Source organism: Aethalodelphis obliquidens, unplaced genomic scaffold (genome assembly GCF_003676395.1).
Source record: "Aethalodelphis obliquidens isolate GAN/ISIS:26980383/991018 unplaced genomic scaffold, ASM367639v1 scaffold8, whole genome shotgun sequence".
Taxonomy (NCBI): Eukaryota; Metazoa; Chordata; class Mammalia; order Artiodactyla; family Delphinidae; genus Aethalodelphis; species Aethalodelphis obliquidens.
In genome coordinates this window covers 2,226,149-2,247,335 of record NW_020837952.1, presented here as the reverse complement: position 1 = coordinate 2,247,335, position 21,187 = coordinate 2,226,149, and the positions used below count along the sequence as shown (strand labels likewise).

The 21,187-nt window shown below is 40.0% G+C and overlaps 1 protein-coding gene across 11 annotated transcripts in view; it reads left to right on the top strand.

Moving 5' to 3' along the window:
- RACGAP1 (Rac GTPase activating protein 1) overlaps window positions 1-20,985 on the top strand; it is a 33,442-nt gene extending 12,457 nt beyond the window's left edge. For 8 of the 11 annotated variants that reach the window (XM_027106224.1, XM_027106229.1, XM_027106223.1 and 5 more), the window contains 16 exons: window positions 837-925; window positions 6,585-6,787; window positions 7,812-7,948; window positions 8,902-8,971; window positions 10,643-10,696; window positions 11,389-11,469; window positions 12,248-12,365; window positions 12,841-12,971; window positions 13,619-13,783; window positions 14,973-15,068; window positions 15,156-15,354; window positions 16,870-16,975; window positions 17,151-17,283; window positions 17,398-17,533; window positions 19,421-19,529; window positions 19,836-20,985. In XM_027106224.1, the coding sequence (XP_026962025.1) occupies window positions 841-925; window positions 6,585-6,787; window positions 7,812-7,948; window positions 8,902-8,971; window positions 10,643-10,696; window positions 11,389-11,469; window positions 12,248-12,365; window positions 12,841-12,971; window positions 13,619-13,783; window positions 14,973-15,068; window positions 15,156-15,354; window positions 16,870-16,975; window positions 17,151-17,283; window positions 17,398-17,533; window positions 19,421-19,529; window positions 19,836-19,911 (1,899 nt within the window). In that variant the 5' untranslated portion in view covers window positions 837-840 and the 3' untranslated portion in view covers window positions 19,912-20,985. The remainder of the gene's footprint in view (window positions 1-836; window positions 926-6,584; window positions 6,788-7,811; window positions 7,949-8,901; window positions 8,972-10,642; window positions 10,697-11,388; window positions 11,470-12,247; window positions 12,366-12,840; window positions 12,972-13,618; window positions 13,784-14,972; window positions 15,069-15,155; window positions 15,355-16,869; window positions 16,976-17,150; window positions 17,284-17,397; window positions 17,534-19,420; window positions 19,530-19,835) is intronic. The other 3 variants (XM_027106226.1, XM_027106219.1, XM_027106230.1) reach the window with 2 other exon arrangements.
- The last annotated feature ends 202 nt before the right edge of the window (window positions 20,986-21,187 follow it).

Genomic DNA, 21,187 nt, shown 5'->3' with positions numbered 1-21,187 from the left:
AAGTCTATTTGGAATAGAACTGCCTGTAAGGACACCATTTTTAATGTAGTATCAGCAAGTCTTTGCGGGGGGGAATATGAAGCCTGAAATTCACTATTACAGAACACAGTAGCAAATGATTTTTCCTTTGCCCTTCTAACTGTGAAGGTGGTGTATTGTCTCCTTGATGCCAGAATATGGTACAACATAATCCTTTGCCTATACTTAGTATAAATTTATTAGACATAGTCCCTGCACGCAGTCCAGCAGAGAGCCCTGCATTACAGAAATAATTCTTGAGCTGCTGAGCTGGCAATTTCCCCACTTAATCACTTGTGTGACGTCATCTGCGCTGTTGGTAGGAAATGTGCTGACCATGTACTGCGTTTTAAAAGACAGTTGCAACAGGGGTACTAGCTAAAGATGAAATTAAAAATAAACCTTTTAAGTTACATGGAAGGTCTCCAAAGTGCAGCAGGATTAAAGTGGCAAAAATGTTATATTGATAGGCTTGACTAAGTAGTTGGTCACCTAGCAATCAACTGACATACTTGTCCCTAATTGCTTCTCAGCTCCAGAGTGATTGCAGAGTGGAGGAAAAGAAGTAGGCAGGAAGGGGTATTATATTCAGGGGACTGAAATGCGTTTGTAATTTTCAAATGAGTCTTAAACATTCCAACTTTGTTTTTATAATAAGGATTACAAAAAACATCAGTTGTTAGCTCGAGATTCTCATAGTGGTAGCTACACATGGAAGAGTCCAGATGTTAGTCACTGATCACTGTACTGGATTGCTCCTGAATCTTTTGTCTGGGGGAGATGGCAGGACCCCTAATGTATATTTGATTTCTTGGCAGAAAGATGGATACTTTGATGCTGAATATGCGGAATCTGTTTGAGCAGCTTGTACGCCGGATGGAGATTCTCAGTGAAGGAAATGAAGTCCGTAAGTCATTCTGAGCTGGCCTGTGTGAAGAGAAAAAACAGATTTCAGATTTCGGTTTTCTGCAAAGCCAAAGTGTATTCCAATCCTAAAATTGTTATTCACTTGAGTTATCTAAAAAGAAAATGATGGTCACTTATCTATGGTCAAAGCTTAATGGACACTCATTCTAAATGGTCACTTATTTTTCTGTAGTTGTTTTTAAATGGGTTTTACCCAGACTTTTTTCATTATCAGGGTTCTCTTTTCACTACATAGTTGGCATTAGTCGTCAGTTTTATTTTCTTATCACAAACTGGGCAAAATCTACTGAATTTCTAAGGATGTTGCCTTTTTTCTTCAGAGTAGTAGTTGTCTACATTTTTTATCCTGGGTTTTCCCTGTGTTCTATAAAACATTTTCAATTGAAGAGGAGAAAAATGACAGTTTCTTTTTGAAGGAGGGACAGTTCATCTGCTTTCACCTACCTATTTGATGCTTAGTAATAAAGGGTTAAGGTTGGGTGGAGAGCTGGGAAGAAAAAAGTGGTGACACAGTAGTCTTCTGGGAAGTAGATTAGTGAGAAAGAAAGGTGGGGCTGATAGCACTGACCTAAGTGATGTAAGGGAATTTTTCTTTACCAGCTTTTCTTTGTGTTACCATGCTCTCCTATTTCAGGTTTTCATGTATACCTAATTTAGCGGGTGTTGCTGTTAAGTCAGTCTCATTGGTACAAAAGTAATGCAAGAACTGTGTCTTAAACTTAAAAAGAAAACAATCTCCATAGTACTTAGTAATGGTGTCTTGCTTGTGCCATTCAATATTTTCTTTAATTTGATTCATGTTTTTGATAGCTCTCATCTACTTACAGGTCTTTCAAAACAATATTCTATTTTTCTCTCTCTAATAGCTGTTGCATGACCCTATCGTCTGGTACCAACTCAATAACCATGATGGCATACTAATTAGGCTTCTCTTTGAGGTCACATCATCTCAGAAGATGGATTGCTTTGGAGTCTAGTGGGGAGGAGTATTGAATAAGAGATCTTAAAATTCAGGTTCACTCAGCAAATAATGGCTTTATGGAAGAAAGTAGGGTTTGAGTTGAGCCTTATATTAGGTATGGGGTAGGATCCCAACAGACAGACATGAAAGAAGGCATTTAGGGTCAGGGGAGCCACCTGAGTGGAGACAAGAGGGTGTGGAGTGTGAGGGTAATAAGAGTAAGGGGAAGTGGTTTAATCAGAACCGTGCTTTTTGAAGGTTACCCTGGCAGAGGTGGAGGCTGCATCAGAAGTGGAGGCTGGGAGGTTGATTAGGACATGGTTGCCATAGCTCAGGAAAGAGGCAATGGGGAGCCCCAACTGGAGTGGTGATTGTGAAGGTGGAAATAAGGAGAAATGGGTGGAAGAGATTGTGATTAAGATCTCTAGGAGGAGGCAGCTGATAGTATTTGGGGGCAGAGGGAGGAACCTGAGGTTTGGAGTCTCAGTAATTCTTGCTGGCTTTTAACTGTTATTTTTGTGTCTGTTTCTCCATCTGTAAAAAAGGAATTTTGCCATGAGGATTTCGAGATAAATGAGATACTAGTTGTGAAAATACCTTTTGAAATAATTATGCCCCCCAAAATACAAGATATTATTTTTACAAGAACCTTTATTTTATAAGCAAATTTCTATCTTCCCTTGATTTCTGTTATAAAATAGAGGTACGTTGGTTTTGTTGGTTTTTTTTTTTTTTTGGCTGCGTTGGGTCTTCATTGCTGCGCGCGGCCTTTCTCTAGTTGTGGTGAGCGGGGGCTACTCTTTGTGGAGGTGTGCAGGCTTCTCATTGCCGTGGCTTCTCTTTGTTGTGGAGCACGGGCTGTAGGCATGCGGGCTTCAGTAGTTGTAGCACACGGGCTCAGTAGTTGGGGCTCGTGGGCTCTAGAGTGCAGGCTCAGTAGTTGTGGAGCATGGGCTTCGTTGCTCCCCGGCATGTGGGAACTTCCCAGACCAGGGCTTGAACCCGTGTCCCCTGCATTGGCAGGCGGATTCTTAACCACTGCCCCACTAGGGAAGCCCAGCGGTACGTTTTGTCCCCTCTGCAAATCCCTAACTTGGAATGTTGGCTTTGTTTTTTTTTTTTGGTCTCTGCCAGGTCTTATTTGCAGCATGTAGGCTCTTAGTTGCAGCATGTGAGATCTAGTTCCCTGAACAGGGATCGAACCCGGGCCCTCTGCATTGGGAGTGTGGAATCTTAACCACTGGACCACCAGGGAAGTCCCGGAATGTTGGCTTTTGAGGAACTAAAGTGGCTTAGTGTTTTCTAGACTCTAGAATTTCCTTTTCTGCAACCACCCCAGTCTGTCCTCTTCTTAGATCCTAGGAATTCCTCCCATCCCTCCGTGTCCCCTGACTCCTTACTCTTGCTTTTCATCATAATAACTTCATTCCTCTTTCTCCTTTTTGTATAGTTATAGTTTTTTTTTTTTTTTCAAGCTAAGTCCAAGGTTACCAAAAGATCAGAGTGAAAGTTAATATTCAAATAAAATGACTTTAATAACCTAGATACTTTATCTTTGTTTTCCCCAGTCTACATGATTTTTATCTTCTATTTTTATCATGGGACGCCTGAACTTTTTTGACGTTGGTGTGTAAATTAGGAATAAATATGACTTAATATTTATCAGGTGCCTATTGTGTGCCAACACCATACTAGGTTGGTGCTATGCTATATGCAGTAGGTGATACTAAAGTGTATGTGACATGGTGCCTGTCTTCAAGAAGATTAAGGTATTTAAGTTTCAGAGACAGGATTCTGTCTCATGAAACAGAAGATAATACAAGTATAAAAATGTATGCTTTGGGGAAGTATAGAAAAATGGAGCAAACAAATTAGGAAAGGATTCATAGAGCAGTTGGGACTAGAAAAATGGGTACATAAAGAAGAGTGGGGAATTCCCTGGCGGTCCAGTGGTTAAGACTCAGTGCTTTCACTGCTGTGGTTCCGGGTTCAACCCCTGGTCAGGGAACTAAGATCCCATAAGCTGCGTGGCACAGCCAAAAAAAAAAAGAAGAAGAAGAAGAGTAGGTAGGGCATTCCATTTGGAGAGCATAGCTTGATCCTAAGTGAGAAGACAGAAATGAATACAGGTCTTTCCTGGGGCAGGGACAAATTGGTTTAGCTAGAAAGAGGGTATTGGGTAGTGATGGGAAGTTTGATCAGACTGGTGAGGTGGGCCTGGATGCCTGGAGTTTAAATTTGATCTGAACAACAGTTTTGCTCAGTCACTCATTTAACATTTAAGTGCCTACTATGTGCTGGGTAGAGTGTAAGGCCCTGGGGATAAAAAAGCAGAAGAGACACAGGGTCCTTGCCCTTAAGAAGCTTAGAAGGTAGTGAGAAAGACAAGAGCCTCTACAAAGGCCTTAGCAGGAGTGAGCTGAAAAAAACAGGATTTCTGGAGCTGCTTTAATCTCTTTGCTGAACGATGAACCAAGTCCTGATTTTTTTTTTAATGGATCTAGGATTATTCTTAATTTGTTTTAAGGAAATTTCCCTTCTCCTTTCTCCTTTTTGATAGATGCATTTTGTAATTTAATATACACATAACTTTTTTAAAGAGACAATTTGAATTTAATAAACCTTTTGAATGTATACTTCATGACAGGGGCTAGTACCAAATTAAATTGTGATTCACACACTGACCAAAAAAATGCCATTTGTGTTTATTGATCGCCAGCATCAAAGTTTTTCCTGGTCTATGGTCCGAAGTGCCTTTTTGACCCATGCTAGCACAATTAGTTCATAACAGAATTGTACATAAAGGTAATATCTTAATTATGTATGCAAATGCTCTGGTTTTGGTCTAACAAACTAAACTAGTAATTTAACCATTTGTACTATTAAAATAGGAACTCCTTCCTTGAAATGAACTGATAGTTTATTTGGTTTCAGTTCTGTTATCCAATGCAGTTAGACCTGTAACGTATGCCAATTAACGAATGGGAATTAAAACCCCAATTTAATAAGACTTTTCAAGGAGTATCCTAAGGACCAAGCAAGCCAGCAAAATTAGGTCAAATGAAAATCTTTTCATTCTCAGAATTGTTTTTCAATTCAGTAAGTATTTGAGTGTGTAGGCAACACTATATTTAGAAACATTTAATTGACCACAGTGTGGAGCTAGAAAGTTTTCAGACTGTGTAGTTGAAAAGTGTGTTTCCTATTCTTTATTCTTTAAAATGGAAGTATCACATACATCGAAAAGTACACAAATAATAAGTGCATTGCTTGGTGAATCGCGAGAGTAAACATGGCTAAGAACCAGCTCTTGTTTTTAATTTTTTCTTATGAATCTGTAATTTTGAAATAGTTAAATTTGCAAAAGGATATGTTGTTTGTTTTCTTTTTGTTTAAGTTAAGGAGAAAAAAACCCTTAGTAATGTGTTCCAAACTGTTAACTAAACCAGTATATCATTTAAAACTATTTGAATTTTGTAATAATATATTTTATTTTTTGAGATCCTTGATATTTGCGTTGTCTAAGATAACTAAGTCATAATATCCTGTTTTGCTAAAATCGATTGTTTACTAAAAACCTGTTTCCATATGTATCAGACTTGGTTTCTCTAGATTGAATTGTTATCCTAATTTGTAAGTTTGAAATTTAGTCAAATTATTAAAATTGCTTTAAAAAAGCACTATATTATTTCTATGCTCTCAGGTTAAATTCAAATGGGAAAAGTACCCTTACTACCTGAGAATCTGCTAGCTTTGTGTGAATTTGGCCTAGTTTCAGCCGTAAACTGGGTTAGTTTAACCTGCAGCAGATGTACACCTTGGAAAGTTCCTCCATGATGCTGGTGGAGTGAAGCTTAGAGGTAGATTGAGGTTAACTAGAATAGTAAGGCATTATAGAATAGTCTTTGCCAGTAGCAGGTGATAAGAACGGATGCCACCAGGGTTATCATGCTTTGAGGTGCTGCCTTCCTTAGAAGGGATACTTTCTTTGCAGACATTTGAAAAGAGTCCACGTTCCTCTATCAGTGACTCACCCAAAGCTAGTATGATCTTCTCTTCCTCTGTCTTTCCAACTGGAATGTTTACATACCCTTCAGGGCTGTGTTAAACAGCAAAGGCAAATTGGCTCTTTACTTTCAAATCAGTATTTGTATAATTATATAGCTGAATGCAATTGTAGGCCTAGACATCTGTAATATTAATCTATATCTACTGGAGCATACTACAGTTACATTTGAATTTGCTGTTTAACGCCTCTCTGGCACAGCAATGCGTGACTCTAAAGGAGACTGTTTTTGTTTTATAGCTGTAACTGTCCTGGTGGGTGACAGCTACCCCAAAGGTATCCCCTTTGATTGCCTTCTGTTCAGGAGCTTTTACTGTTAGTGTTACATCTGGAGCCAGGTGACTAATGACTTACTTATTCCATAGCAGATGCCACTGGCTAAGCCAAAAGTAACTGGCCTATTGAAATAGGAATTGCTCCCCACAAAGCTCTCATCCAGAGTGATGGACATATATCCAGGATCTGCTCCTGGTTATTTTCAGATGGATTTGCCCATAGTTCATCTGGTCCCTTAATTATGCATTTGGAGTAAAACTAACCAGAGGACTCATTTATTAGAGCATTTATACTCTGTTTGGTGCTTGAATTATTAAAGTTTCCCCCTTTTCTTAGAATTTATCCAGTTGGCCAAGGACTTTGAAGAATTCCGTAAAAAGTGGCAGAGAACAGATCACGAGCTGGGCAAATACAAGGATCTTTTGATGAAAGTAGAGACTGAGCGTAGTGCTCTGGATGTTAAGCTGAAGCATGCACGCAATCAGGTGGATGTAGAGATCAAACGGAGACAGCGAGCTGAGGCTGACTGTGAAAAGCTGGTGTGTATTGTTTTTTATGCTAGAACTGTGACAGTGGGGATGGGGGAAGATCAACGGGTAATGTTTCCACTTGCCCAGGTATACCCAGTTTCTTCTACATTAAAGAACTAAAAGCAGTTTGTCTATGATTGGAGCTGAAATTGCAGCCAAGGAATCCTATTCTTCATAGGCTGAAATTTAAATTTAAAAAATTTTTTCTCCTTTAGACCTGAAACTTTTACTTAATAGACAGATTTCAAATGAGAATTTAAAGAATTAAAATTAAGGGGAAAGGCAGAGAAATAAATCCTAGCATATTTGATCTGTCTCATTGTTGATTATAAGTGCTACCTAGAACATCCTCATATAAGATGTCAATAGCTAGTACTTTGTCATTGATATAGGCAGGACAACTCTTAAGTCTTTCCTTCATCACTGCTCTTAATTTAGGGTAAAGGGATAGATGTATTCAACCAATGTGAACACTAGAACATAGAGCATTATCATTCTGATGTACCAGGGTGGGTCATGGTACAAAGGCAAGCCTTTGCTAGGAGGGACTAATTCATCTTCGTACAGTGTTAGATGCCTCAGTAAGCTCAAATTGTCTGGTTCCAGTGCATCACAGCTTTATATCCATTTTAATGCATTTTGCTCCACCATTTAGAAAGGTGGGTGGCTGCTTTGAGCTGTAGAAGAAGCCAATAATTGTCCTAATTAGCTGACACTAAAGTGTTTTTGCTATGTGAAATCTATTTTGGGACTCTCATTTTGCAGTACTGTCTTCTCTTGGATTAGCGGTTTGATCCAAAAGTCCTATAGCAGAAACCCCACTATTCTAGATGGAGTTCATTTTACCAGTCAGAAATCGGAGACACAACCTGGGCTTGTTGTGAATTAATATGCTATTGGTGTAGCAGCCTTCTTGAAGGCTCATTTGCATAATGCTGTATTTTAATGTCTTCTGGTCTGCCTGTCCCATAAATTTGAGGTGAAGCTTTCTCCCCTGGTTAGTTAGGCTGTTTTACTCTGCTTTGGTCTGTAGGAAAGACAGATTCAGCTGATTCGAGAGATGCTCATGTGTGACACATCTGGCAGCATTCAACTAAGCGAGGAGCAAAGATCAGCTCTGGCTTTTCTCAACAGAGGCCAACCATCCAGCGGCAATGCTGGGAACAAAAGGTGGGGGAACTGCATCTGTTGTTATCTGATCATCAGCAACACAGCTGTCATAAGTTCTTGTTATCTAAACTCTTAGATATACTGCTTCTGGAATGTGTGCTGAATAAAGCAGAAAAAGACTTTGGAGGAAGGGTGTGTGGGAAATAAAGGCGCAGAGGCCTCCCTCTTTATTTTATTTTTTTATTTTTCCTTAGGATGTTTCATCATGGGTAAATTTCATGTTGATGCTGAATTGCACATCAATAACTAATCTTGCACATTGCTAAGAAACCTAAAGGTGGAAGTGGCAGTTCAGCAATACTTCCAGTGTTTACTCTCTATAGAGCTCTCGTAGCTCTTCTGGTTTAGAAGGGCCTTCTGTGAGCCAAGACCAGACAATAATTTTGGTTCCACTGCATCGCTATTTAGAATAGTCTCAACCAGGCTTTCAATTTAACACCCCCAATACAATACGTAGGGAAAGGTCAGCACTCTTTTAGAGCTATTTATTTTGTTGCCTGGTTGTTTTATGGGGAATCTTTATAACTAAGAAGATGTACAGGCTTAATTTCTTAAAAAGCTAATGCTGGGTAATACTCTCTCTTGTAGAAAGCAACCACAATTGGGATCAAATTAAACTTCGCTCTTCTGCCTTGTGGATTTTTAGTAGCCTGTAGTACAGACTCAGCAGGGAATAGCACCCATACCCCTGAATGTAACTTTCAACTTCTGTTATAAGGCCTTAGCTGAAATAGCAACTGTGCTGCATGTGTGCTCCTGCGCACACGCACATAGTCCCCCATGAAAACCATAAAAAGCAACCCACCACAGCTAGGGTTTGAGCTTGTAGTTATCTCCACAGGGAAGATGCTACTGTGAAATTGCTGATGTTACCTGACAAGTGTGACTTGTTCTGGTGTTGGTGGGTTTTACTTTCCAGTTTTGTTTCTAACACTACTGTTTCACTCATTTAGACTGTCAACCATTGATGAATCTGGTTCCATTTTATCAGATATCAGCTTTGACAAGACTGATGAATCGCTGGTAATGAACACTTGATTTTTGAGAGTTATCTATTTTTCTTAACCCTGCTCCCTCAGGAATCTCTCTCCAGTCCTCTCTTCTAAAATTCCCTTATTACTATTTTATTAGTTGATATGTTATAGATACTGACTAGCATTTAAAAATATAAATATAAGCTGTAAGAGACTGGCTTATATATTTAATTTTTGGAAGTGAGAATATAGAATTTAGGATTTGGCATGAGGTTAAATTTATTTAACGGATCTGTGAGCTGCCTGTATTAATTGATTACTACATCTTGACTTATTAAAACCCCAGCTAGCAAAAAAATAATAATAATAATTAGCAAGACTCTATCCAGCCAGGGTTTATTTGCTGCTCTGGGGAGAATAGACTGGTGCCTTATTTCTAAATTAAACTGGTTCTTGAGGAAAACTTAGACATACTTCACAATTAGAAGGAAACCAGTGCCCTGAAACTTCAGCCAGAAGACTGATGAAAGTTTCCAGGCACTAGATAATGCTTTGATGAACAGTGGTTCACCTGTTTGAGCTGTTTGTTACCCTGCTTTTGTGGGGCAGAACCCTTCTTGTAACTTATGGTGGTGTTTCTCCATAAAAGGTCATCTCCTGATATTTCAATCTTTGATGTTCCAGAGACTTGTAGTTTATTGGTTTATGTATCTCTCCTATTTTACTGGCTGGAAGCTAGCAAACAAAACAATAAATCAGGAGGTTATTAGTAGTTGGTTTTCTGATGATAGCAAAATAAATGACAACTACTTGTTACATAGGCAGGGTTTTATGTCCAAATTGTCAGAGTTTGACTAGGGAAATAATTGCCGTTTTGTAGATATTAGTATTAGGTATCACCTTTTTGAAATAAGGAATGACATAGTCTGGGATATGTAATAAAACTAGAATATATTACTGGCTGATTTTAGAGCTAGACCTATGATATGATATCTGTTGTAACTGAAGCTGAATCAAACAACCAGTAGCTAAATTACTTGACCATAAATTGGAGAGGTTAAATTTATTTAGCTAAGCTATATACGACTGTTTTTGGATTTTGTGTTTTCAGGGATGATCAGGATCAGGAGGTCATAGGTAGCTACTAAAAATGAATGCAAATGGTTAAAATGAGCGAAGTGAACTAGACCACAGTGAAAGACAAATAATTCTTCAGTGTCCACATGAACGTCTTTTTTAGGGCCCAAGGAGGAGGGATGATTGAGAGATGTAAAACCTAAATTAGAACTTTTAAAGTGGCTACATTGTACAGAACATCTGATTAGACGATAGCAATCCCTTAAGAGTAAGGCTCACATCTAACGCCAGCAGTATAGTGCCCAACATTCTGTAAGTTCTAAAACTAATTACAAAAATAATCAGAAATAAAGGACCGGGCACCGAAGATAATCACGACAGAAGTTGATTCTTTAACCTTTTCTTGCCTCTTTGGTATTGATTCCTGATTCTATTATAATAGCTTCAATTTTGGAAAGAAAGCATGTTAACTCACTACAGCTCTATAGCTATAACATTTGAGACCCTCCCTTTCTGTCTCCCCAAATTGTGAGTTAGGTACTCTGACTCAAGAGGCCTTTAAAATTCTCTGTAAATTTATTTGTACAGGGTTTAGGGGAGGACTAACCAAAGAAAGAAATTAATACAGTTTAATTGTCAACAGGATTGGGATTCTTCTTTGGTCAAGACTTTTAAACTGAAGAAGAGAGAAAAGAGGGTATGTATGGTTTTGTTTAGTTTTGGGGTTTTTTTGTGTTTGTTTGTTTGGTTTTACAAAGTAACAATAAAAGACTTTTCTCCAGAAATGTTGCCATTGTACTGCATTCCTGACATGTTGCTCTAGCTGTTGTTAAACACAGATTACAAGAGAATCCATGTTGCAGGGGCAGTAATTGATATTCCTTGATGTCCTAACTCAGGACAGGATCCCATCCTGTTTCACTCTTCTGGGCTGCTCTCAGTTCATTCATGGAGAGTAAAAGGATATATTTAAGTTTGTTTGAGTTGTCATATGAATTTTTATGCAGGACTTTTGTGCTCTGATATAAGTTTCAGATGAAATGTGTGTATAATGGGATATACAGAGATCTATCTTTGTGCTTGTTTAGGGTCCTTAATATGTTTCCAAAGACTTCATGTCCTTAGATAGGATTCCACTCTACTTTTTCTGGTGCTGTCATCTAAATTTTTCCAAAGCTTGCTTGTTTCTTATAGGGCACTGAGGGCATTTTTGTGTTGGTACAACTTAAGCTTCATGTGGAAATAGGCAGTGAGAGAGTGCACATTGTTATTTCCTGCAGTCCTGGTACCTAGGACTTGCATCCAAGTTATCCAATGGAATAATTTTATCATTTGTGCTTCAGATCTTCTATTTGGCACTAAAGTTCTTGGTTTTTGCCCCATCTCTAGCGCTCTAGTAGCCGACAGTTCATTGATGGTCCCCCCGGACCTGTAAAGAAAACTCGTTCCATTGGCTCCACAGCAGACCAGGTAAGAATAGCCAGGCCAGGGCCTCCCTGGTGGCACAGTGGTTAAGAATCTCCCAGTGATTAAGAACCCTGGGTCATGGGTTCGAACCCTAGTCTGGGAAGATCCCACATGCCGCAGAGCAGCTAAGCTCGTGTGCCACAACTACTGAGCCTATGCTCTAGAGCCTGCGAGCCACAACTGCTGAGCCCGAGTGCCACAACTAGTGAGGCCTGTGCGCCTAGAGCCCATGCTTCACAACAAGAGAAGCTACCACAATGAGAAGCCCACGCACCGCGACAAAGAGTAGCCCCTGCTCTCTGCAACTAGAGAAAGCTTGTGCGCAGCAACGAAGACCCAGCACAGCCATAAATAAATAAATACATAAAATAATAGCCAGGCCAAGAGAATTGTGGTCTTGAACACATCAAAGTTTAGCGGCCCCAAGCATTAAAAATCCTAAGTCAACATTGCAGTGTTATTTTGAGAGAGAAGTTCAGTGAGCGTTTTTCTGTGTAATAGGATCCTTATCATCCATATGAATAGAGTAGTAAACAGCTGTCAGCTTTATGTGTGGTTCTTAGTTGTTTGTATGTGTGTTCCTGTGACCTGTATTTCTATTTGAAAGTATGAGATTTCAACTTTAAGAGTGTTTGGGGCTGGGGGCTTAAGTCCTGACCTGAGCTAAGTCCTTAAGTCCTGACCTAATTCCTGAGACTCAGGAATTTTTTAACTATTCCAAAACACCTATAGTAGAGGGGAAATTAGATTTATCCTTCCCTCATTACAACCTTTGTTTCAGGGAAATGAATCCATAGTTGCAAAAACTACGGTTACTGTTCCCAATGATGGCGGGCCCATTGAAGCTGTGTCCACTATTGAGACTGTGCCATATTGGACCAGGAGCCGAAGGAAAACAGGTCTGCTGGGTTTGTGGCTGAATTGCCTGTGTAAAACAACTGGTAAAATCTGGGGAGAATTGGTTTCTTAGAACCCTCATGAAGCAGGGGTTGGATGTTTTGGGTAGTTGCTTACTGAGGGCCAGAGCACTGTTTGTGTCATGCCCTGCCTTTGGCTTACTAGCCTGGCCTACACCACTATATAACTTGTTTCTCTGGAAACAGTTTTTTGCATAGCCATTGTATTCACTTCTGATTATTGTTACAGATTACTGGTTATCTACCAGTTATATTAAAATTGGGGTTAAAAATCCAGAAGGGGGAATTCCCTGGTGGTCCAGTGGTTAGGACTCTGCGCTTTCTGCCGAGGGCCCGGGTTCAATCCCTGGTCGGGCAACTGAGACGCCACAAGCCATGCAGCGCAACAAAAAGAAAAAAAAAATTCAGAAGGAACAAAATACCTAAGACACAAAGCTTAGAGTTGCCTGCTTTCTAGGTACTTTACAGCCTTGGAATAGTGACTCCACCTTGAGCAGCAGGCAGCTGGAGCCAAAAACCGACACAGACGGCTCCAGCACTCCACAAAGCAATGGAGGGATGCGCCTGCATGACTTTGTCTCTAAGACGGTAAATCTGGGATTGCTGCTGCTCTTGGGCACATCTACTTTTTAAATTGTGGGAGTAATATTTACTAGCAACAAATTTAAATACTTTAGTGTTGTAAAGTTAAATGTCGAATTTCCTTCCTCCTTCTTATCCCACTTTCCAGGGTTACAGAGGGTGTGTATCTTTCCGTTCTGTGAGTAATATTAAATTAAAAGAAAGCAACTTTTCAGAAGCAGTTGTTTGTGCTTTTTAGTGACATGTATTTACATTTCATGCTTGAACATGGCACGTTTTAACTTTGTCCCACTTGATTTACTCATAAAAACCCGAGCAAACTGACTGAGGCTCAGAGGAATTAACTGACTTGTTTGAGCCACAGGATAGTAAGTAGCAAAGTTAACATGGGGGTTTTCTGACTCCTTGCCAACAAATTCTTTCCACTACTGTACAGTGATCCCTTGCAGCTGGATGCCCTTATGCAAGTTTCTTAGCCACCTTTTGCTTCTGTTTCCTTATCTTAAAAAAATTATAGGATTACTGTGAGAATTACACAAGTAAATATGTGTAAAGGGATGAGGAAGTTGTTTGGCACATGCTAAGTGCTTAATAAACATCGGTTGATATGGTGATAATTTTCTAATTCATACTACTTCCTGTTTCATCCTCAGGTTATTAAACCCGAATCTTGTGTACCATGTGGAAAGCGAATAAAGTTTGGCAAGCTGTCTCTGAAGTGTCGAGACTGTCGTGTGGTCTCTCATCCAGAATGTCGGGACCGCTGTCCCCTTCCCTGCATTCCTACCCTGATAGGGACACCTGTCAAGATCGGAGAAGTATGTATGACCTGTGGGAACCATCATTGTGTTATGGCTTCTTTAGCTTTTAAAAGCTTTAGGTCATTTTTTTCAAAAATTAATGATGCCACATATATTTTTTCTCACAAATAATGAATAGAAATTGTAAAATGTTAACCTGCAGCAGAATCCTATTTGGGTTTGTCTGTCTGTTTAGTAACCTTTCTAAACCAAACTCCTCTTCCTTTTCCTTCCCTCCCTTCCCCTTTCTCTCTCCCTCCCTTTCCTTGTTTTCATCCTATTTTCCTTCTCCCTTCCCTCCCCCGCTTCGTTTTCTCTGCCTCCTCCTTCCCCTCCCCATCCCATCCGATTTTGTAAAATTTCAAACATATACAAAAGTAGAGAGGTTAGTATAACTACCCTAGCTCCTATCACTCAACTTCCACGATCACTGATTCGTGTCCAGTCTTGATTTATTAATACCCCCATCTACTCTTCACCCTGTTCAGTGAATTATTTTGAAGCAAATCCCAGCCATCATGTAATTTCATCTTTGACTATTCTTTTTCTTATGTTAGAGATATTCCATACTATGCTCTTTAGATTATTTCTAAAGTTTGATTCATTAAGAAATTATTGTTATAAGCAACAGTAGCAAGAATCAAAAAATGGCTATGCTGCTACCCAGCCTCCAGCAAATCAAAGGTTACTTTTCTTTAATCTTAAGAGTTCTTATCCATGCATGTAATTTTTTACAAATTTTCTGTATTCTAATATAGAACCATGGAGTTCTACAGATAGGTTTGTGTCATGATCAACTGTGAGTTAGTTGTGTTAAATAATTTTTCTTACTAAGAATAATTACAGTATAGAAAAGGCTTTCTTTTTTAGAGTAATAAATTAGTTTATATTATACTCCATACCTGTGATCTCATTATTGCTTTCTTTCTGATGCCCTTGACTATAAGAGGAGCAGGGGCAGAGTTGTAGCTAGTGGTCTTTTATTACTTGTTCATGCAAGAGTGTGGTATATGTGACCATAAATCAGTCCTGGTGTGGAGGTAGGAAAATAATTGAGTCTTTGTTTTAATACATGCTTTGGGAAGAGGAATTTAAAAGTAAACATGATGTCCCAGCCTGAATATTAGTCTGGGGATGGCTCTTTCCATTGGTCTTCATCTGCTGGTCTAAGTGGTGTAAATACTAATTGTAAACTCGCCTTTTTCAGGGAATGCTGGCAGATTATGTGTCCCAGACTTCTCCAATGATCCCTTCAATTGTTGTCCACTGTGTAAATGAGATTGAGCAGAGAGGGCTGGCCGAGGTAAGAGTCCACCCTTGGAGAGGGTGAATTTGTTACTTGTGTCAGTAATTAAGAGGTTTTTAACTGAAAGTGTCATCTTGATAATAGACAGGCCTGTATCGGATCTCAGGCTGTGACCGGACAGTAAAAGAGCTGAAAGAGAAATTCCTCAGAGTGAAAACTGTACCCCTCCTCAGCAAAGTGGATGACATCCATGCTATCTGTAGCCTCCTGAAAGACTTCCTTCGAAACCTCAAAGAACCCCTTCTGACCTTTCGGCTAAACAAGACCTTTATGGAAGCAGCAGGTAAGGGCAGATCTTAATACTTAAATGTGGGACTTCCCTGATGGTCCAGTGGTTAAGATCCCGCACTCCTAATGCAGGGGGCCTGGGTTCGATCCCTGGTTAGGGAACTAGATCCCCACATGCTGCAACTAAAAGATTCCGCGTGCCGCAACAAAGATCCTGCACCCAGCAGCCGCAGCTAAGACCCGGTGCAGCCAAATGAATTTAAAAAACAAAAAAAAAACCCTTAAATGTGAGTCCCATGGGGCAGGAATTTTTGACTTTTCTGTTTCCTGTTTTCTGTTTTATCCCCTGCCTGGTACGTGCCTGAAACATAGCAGTTGCTCAGATACTTTGATGGATGAATAACTCTATCCACGTTCCCCACGGCTATCCTCTTCCTGTCTAAACTGTATAGGGTCCTAACAGGTTTTTTTGTTGTTGCTTTGTGTTGTGTTTTTGGTCAGGTTTTAGGTTGTCCTTTTGAACTTGGAGCCATCTTTGATTTTTTTACCTCACGCCCAGCATCTAATCCATTGGCAAATCATGTCAACAAAGGCCCTGTAAATATATCTTAAATTTAAACTGTGTCACTCCTATTATTATCTTCACCTCTCTTACCCTGGAGTGATGTAAGAACCTACTGGTTTTCCTGTTTCTACTCTTGCCCTCTACAGTATAATTTTCACACAGAAGCTAGAGTGGTCCTTTTAAAATTTAAGTTAGGTAATGTCCCTTCTGTCCTCAGTATTCTCCAAAGTCTTCCCAAAAGCCTCAGAATAAAATCCACAGTCCTTAACAAGCCCCAAAGACCCCACATGATTTGGGTCCTGGCAACATCATTTCCTTCAACACCCTTCCCCTCCTTTCTTCTTTTCTAGTTACACTGGAATTCTTGCAGTTCTTAGAACATAACCAAGGTTACTCCCATCGAGGCCATCATGTTTGTTGTCTCAGCCTGGAGTGATTTGCTCCTTTATTTCCTTTCAGGTTTCTTTTTGGATAGCTTGTCCTCAGAAACACCTTTCCTGACCACCTTGTCAGAAAGAACAGCTACCATTACTTTCTAGTTTCTTGCCTGCCTTACTGTTTATTATACGTATCACTGTCTGATAGGTATTTGCTTTTTGACTGACTCCTCCGGTAGCATGAGGCAAGGTCCTTTGTTTAGTTCTGCTTGATCCTGAGCACTTAGAACAGTGCCTGGCACATAGTAGACTCTTAACATGTTTTGTGAACGAATACCTTCTTAATAATTGTAGTCACTGCACTTATATGTCTGCATTCCTGGAAACATGAGTTTCCAGCTGCTTTCCCTAACTGCAAGAGCTGGTTTTTTAAGAGTTCTGATCTCTAATATTGAGCTGTTGGCCAATATCCTGCTTGTTAATGAAACTAGAGTCTGGTGCAGTCATGAACCTAATCAGAAGTTTCAGAAGCTTACTGTATAGATGAGACTTTGTGATCGATAACTTGGAAGGCCCGCTGTCAAAGGAAAGAAGTCTAGGCCTCTTGGTACTTTCTTTTCATTTATAGAAATCACAGATGAGGACAACAGCATAGCTGCCATGTACCAGGCTGTTGGTGAACTGCCCCAGGCCAACAGAGACACATTAGCTTTCCTCATGATTCACTTGCAGAGGTGAGTAGAGCAGAAATTTGTCTCTGGGAGTCAGGGAATTTTGCCAAGGGGAAGAGAATGGGGTTGGGTGTTAGAGAGGGAATGTGAGGGCTGAATTGTTTTCCTATAGATCTTATATTTTGATCTGCTTTGAAGCAGAGGGACAAGTCTTCTAATTTAATGCTCTTTTACTTAGAGTGGCTCAGAGCCCAAGCACTAAAATGGATGTTGCCAATCTGGCTAAAGTCTTTGGCCCTACAATAGTTGCCCATGCTGTGCCCAATCCAGATCCAGTGATAATGTTACAGGACATCAAGCGTCAACCCAAGGTAAGCAAGCATGTATGTCTATATATGTGAACTTGTGTAACATAACAGGAGAGAATGGTGAGAGGTAAAAGCCCTGAGCATTGGAAGTTTGCTAACATATTTGATGGCATTTAGGTGGTAGAGCGCCTGCTTTCACTACCCCTGGAATACTGGAGTCAGTTCATGATGGTGGAACAAGAGAACATTGACCCCATGCATGTCATCGAAAACTCAAATGCCTTTTCAACACCACAGACCCCAGATGTTAAAGGTAAGGCAAGGCCTAAGGTGTGCTTTTTAAAGGGCCTGACTCCCTCTCTGGTTTTTGGTCAGGTGCCCTCTCCTTGCCTTTGCTAGAGCTGTTTGAAATGTATATTCTTCAATAAAATTAAAATAATTTTGAGAATGTTAAAGAAAAATTTGTACAGTTCCATCCTATTTTTTTTTTCACTTTTCCATATTCTCCTTTCTTTACCCATATGGATATTTTTAAAAAATATAGATAGACTAAGTTAGATATAATTATTTCTTATTTTACTTAGCATTTTGTGAGAACTTTCTCTGTTACTATATAATCTTATTTATCATTTTTATGGTTATAAACTAGAATTTGCTTAAATATTCTATTAGGTATTGATGTTGTTTTTCAACTTTTCATAATTACATATAGTGATGCCATCAACATTATATGTATGTACCTTTTTTTTCCTAATGATAAATTCCCAGGAGTGGGAATTACTGAATTAAAAGTTTTAAACATTTTTGTTTCTTGGTATGTCTTACCAACTTGATTTCTTTCTTTCTTTCTTTAATATAGATTTTAAAAATAAATGTATTTATTTATTTATTTATGTATTTATGTATTTATTTATTTATTTAACTTATGACTGCATTGGGTCTTCGTTGCTGCGCGGGCTTTCTTTAGTTGTGGCAAGTGTGGGCTACTCTTCATTGCGGTGCATGGGCTTCTCATTGCAATGGGTTTTCTTGTTGGGGAGCATGGGCTCTAGGTGCATGGGCTTCAGTAGTTGTGGTGCACAGGCTTTAGTAGTTGTGGCTCGCGGGCTTAGTTGCTCCGCGGTATGTGGGATCTTCCTGGACCAGGGCTTGAACCCGTGTCCCCTGCACTGGCAGGTGGATTCTTAACCACCGTCCCACCAGGGAAGCCCCAACTTGATTTTTTAAAGGCTTTGCCAGTTTGTACTGCCACCAAAAATATATGAGGCTGGTTTCATTCCAACTTCACTGGCTTCGGAGACCTATTCTTTCATTATTGCAAATTCCTTTTTTTTTGCGGTATGCAGGCCTCTCACTGTCGTGACCTCTCCCGTTGCGGAGCACAGGCTCCGGACGCACAGGCTCAACGGCCATGGCTCACGGGCCCAGCTGCTCTGCGGCATGTGGGATCTTCCTGGACCGGGGCACGAACCCGTGTCCCCTGCATCGGCAGGCGGACTCTCAACCACTGCGCCACCAGGGAAGCCCCGCAAGTTCCTTTTTAAGGGAGCATATTGTTTTTTCTAGTATAGGAAAAATCAAATGATGTTAGATTTGTGAAGTTTGGAGTTTGAGAATGGCTTAACTCAGAAAATGAGTGTGAGAATGGCTTAACTCAGAAAATGAATGTCAACTACTCACTGAGCAGTTGCTTGCATAGTTCAAAAAATATACTGGGGCTTCCCTGGTGGCGCAGTGGTTGAGAGTCTGCTTGCCAATGCAGGGGACACGGGTTCGAGCCCTGGTCTGGGAAGATCCCACATGCCGCGGAGCAACTAGGCCCGTGAGCCACAACTGCTGAGCCTGCGCGTCTGGAGCCTGTGCTCTGCAACAAGAGAGGCCGCGATAGTGAGAGGCCCGCGCACCGCGATGAAGAGTGGCCCCCGCTCACCACAACTAGAAAAAGCCCTCGCACAGAAACGAAGACGCAACACAGCCATAAATAAATAAATAAAATTAAAAAAAAAAAAATATATATATATATATATATATATATACTGGTGTGTTATAAAATGATGACAAAACTGACCTCTGGGACTTTGCTAGGTCTCTAACCTTAGCTCTTAAGTGTTTCACAGGATATTCAGCTTAATACTGGCTGCCTGCAAGAGTGCTTTCTTTTTTCCCTTCCTTTAAAAATATGTCTTACCTTTGATTGAAGTGAGTTTACTGGGGCCTGTGACCACTCCTGAGCATCAGTTCCTCAAGACTCCTTCATCCAGCTCCCTGTCACAGAGAGTCCGCTCCACCCTCACCAAGAACACTCCCAGGTATGCAAAATTGGTCTGCTCAGGAAATAAAAAATGACTGCTTCCTTAGACTTCTTTCCCATCATGCTGAAGCTTACTGAAAGAAAAATTGAATTAGATCTTAGCTAGCAGCTCGACTTTAAAAGCCCCTTTTTAAAAAGGGTCTGAAGGTCTTTACTGTTTCCTCTCCCTCATCTCAGGTGACAAAGAATAGCTTACAGAGTAGTTGTTGAGGGTTTCCTACTTTAATTGATTATGTCAAGTAATGTTATAGTTGTTTATCATTTTTTATAGAATACTTTTCCAGTTCATTCTCTTTTTCTTTAGATTTGGGAGCAAAAGCAAGTCTGCCACCAACCTAGGACGACAAGGCAACTTTTTTGCTTCTCCAATGCTCAAGTGAAGTCACGTCTCCTGTTACTTGCCAGCGTTTACCGACTACAAGGAAGGGCGCACCTGTACTCTCTGCTCTGCAGCCTCCTGTACTCATTACTACTTTTAGCATTCTCTAGGCTTTTAATCAAGTTTAATTGTGCATGGGGGTTTTATGAAAACTATTTATATCTCCTTCTCCTCAAGTAATGTAATATCAACACCTTGTGCTGTCATCGGGAGCTTTTAGATGGGAGATCTTTACAGGGGTAGAAGTGGGATATGAAATTCGTTGTGATTCTTTTGGGGGCTGGGGGTACATCCCTTTGCCTTAAAGCCAAATTCTCTCATGTAATGACCTTTCTCTGGTGTAATTTCCATGAGACAGTGGTAGAAGCCCTACCTCTTTGGTAAGATTGACTTGTCTCAGGGTGGGGAGTGGGAGGGCAGGGTAAAGAAAGGTTTTGACAGAAGATTTAGGATGGCTCCTTCGAGAACTTGGAAATTCCCCTTCCCCCATTATGAACTGAGCTATAACACGGAGCCTTCATAGAAATGGGGTACGGTGAGGACTGAACTAATAGTGGGAGTGTGTTTAGCTTTAATTTGGATTGATTAGGTTTAATAGTGTTAAGTGGCACAACCTTGTAAAAGTGATACTACAATTTATATTTATTTCTAATGGGCCTCTGGCTGGACTTTGGGTTTGGTTGGGGTCAAAGCCAGTTTGTTCTTAAGTTGAATTCATTCTGATGCTTGACACCCCCCACCCCCTTGTCCATTTAGAAGCCCTGCTTCTAAAAGTCAGTGTACCATCTGTTTGGCACTCAACTAACAATTAAGAGTAGGCTATAAGGGAGGATTGTCAATATTTTGAGTGGCAAGAAAAGCCACAGTCATTTTGTCTTTGCACTTTGGATACTGAAATCTTCCTGTGTAACATAGCTACATCTAGATAAATATGAGCTTTTTCTTCTATTAAAATTATTTCCAATGTCTATCAAAATGCTTTCTTTTATAGAATGTTTATGACCCATAGTGGCCTATAAAACATGTATTTGGAATAATATTTGGAAAAAAGTAAATAGTTTTTTTTCAAAATGAATGTAAGTTTGGTTTTCTTGTCCTGGAAGGTAACCTTAAATTCCTTTTTTTTAGGAAATATTTTTCCTCAAAGTGTCATGAGTCTATCATTCATTTATCCCCTCCCCCATCACCACCTTCTCCCAACTTCACCACCACCAGGAGTTTGTTTCTTCGTTTCCGTCTCTTTCATTGTCCAAATTGAAGTCCTAGATTTTTCCTGA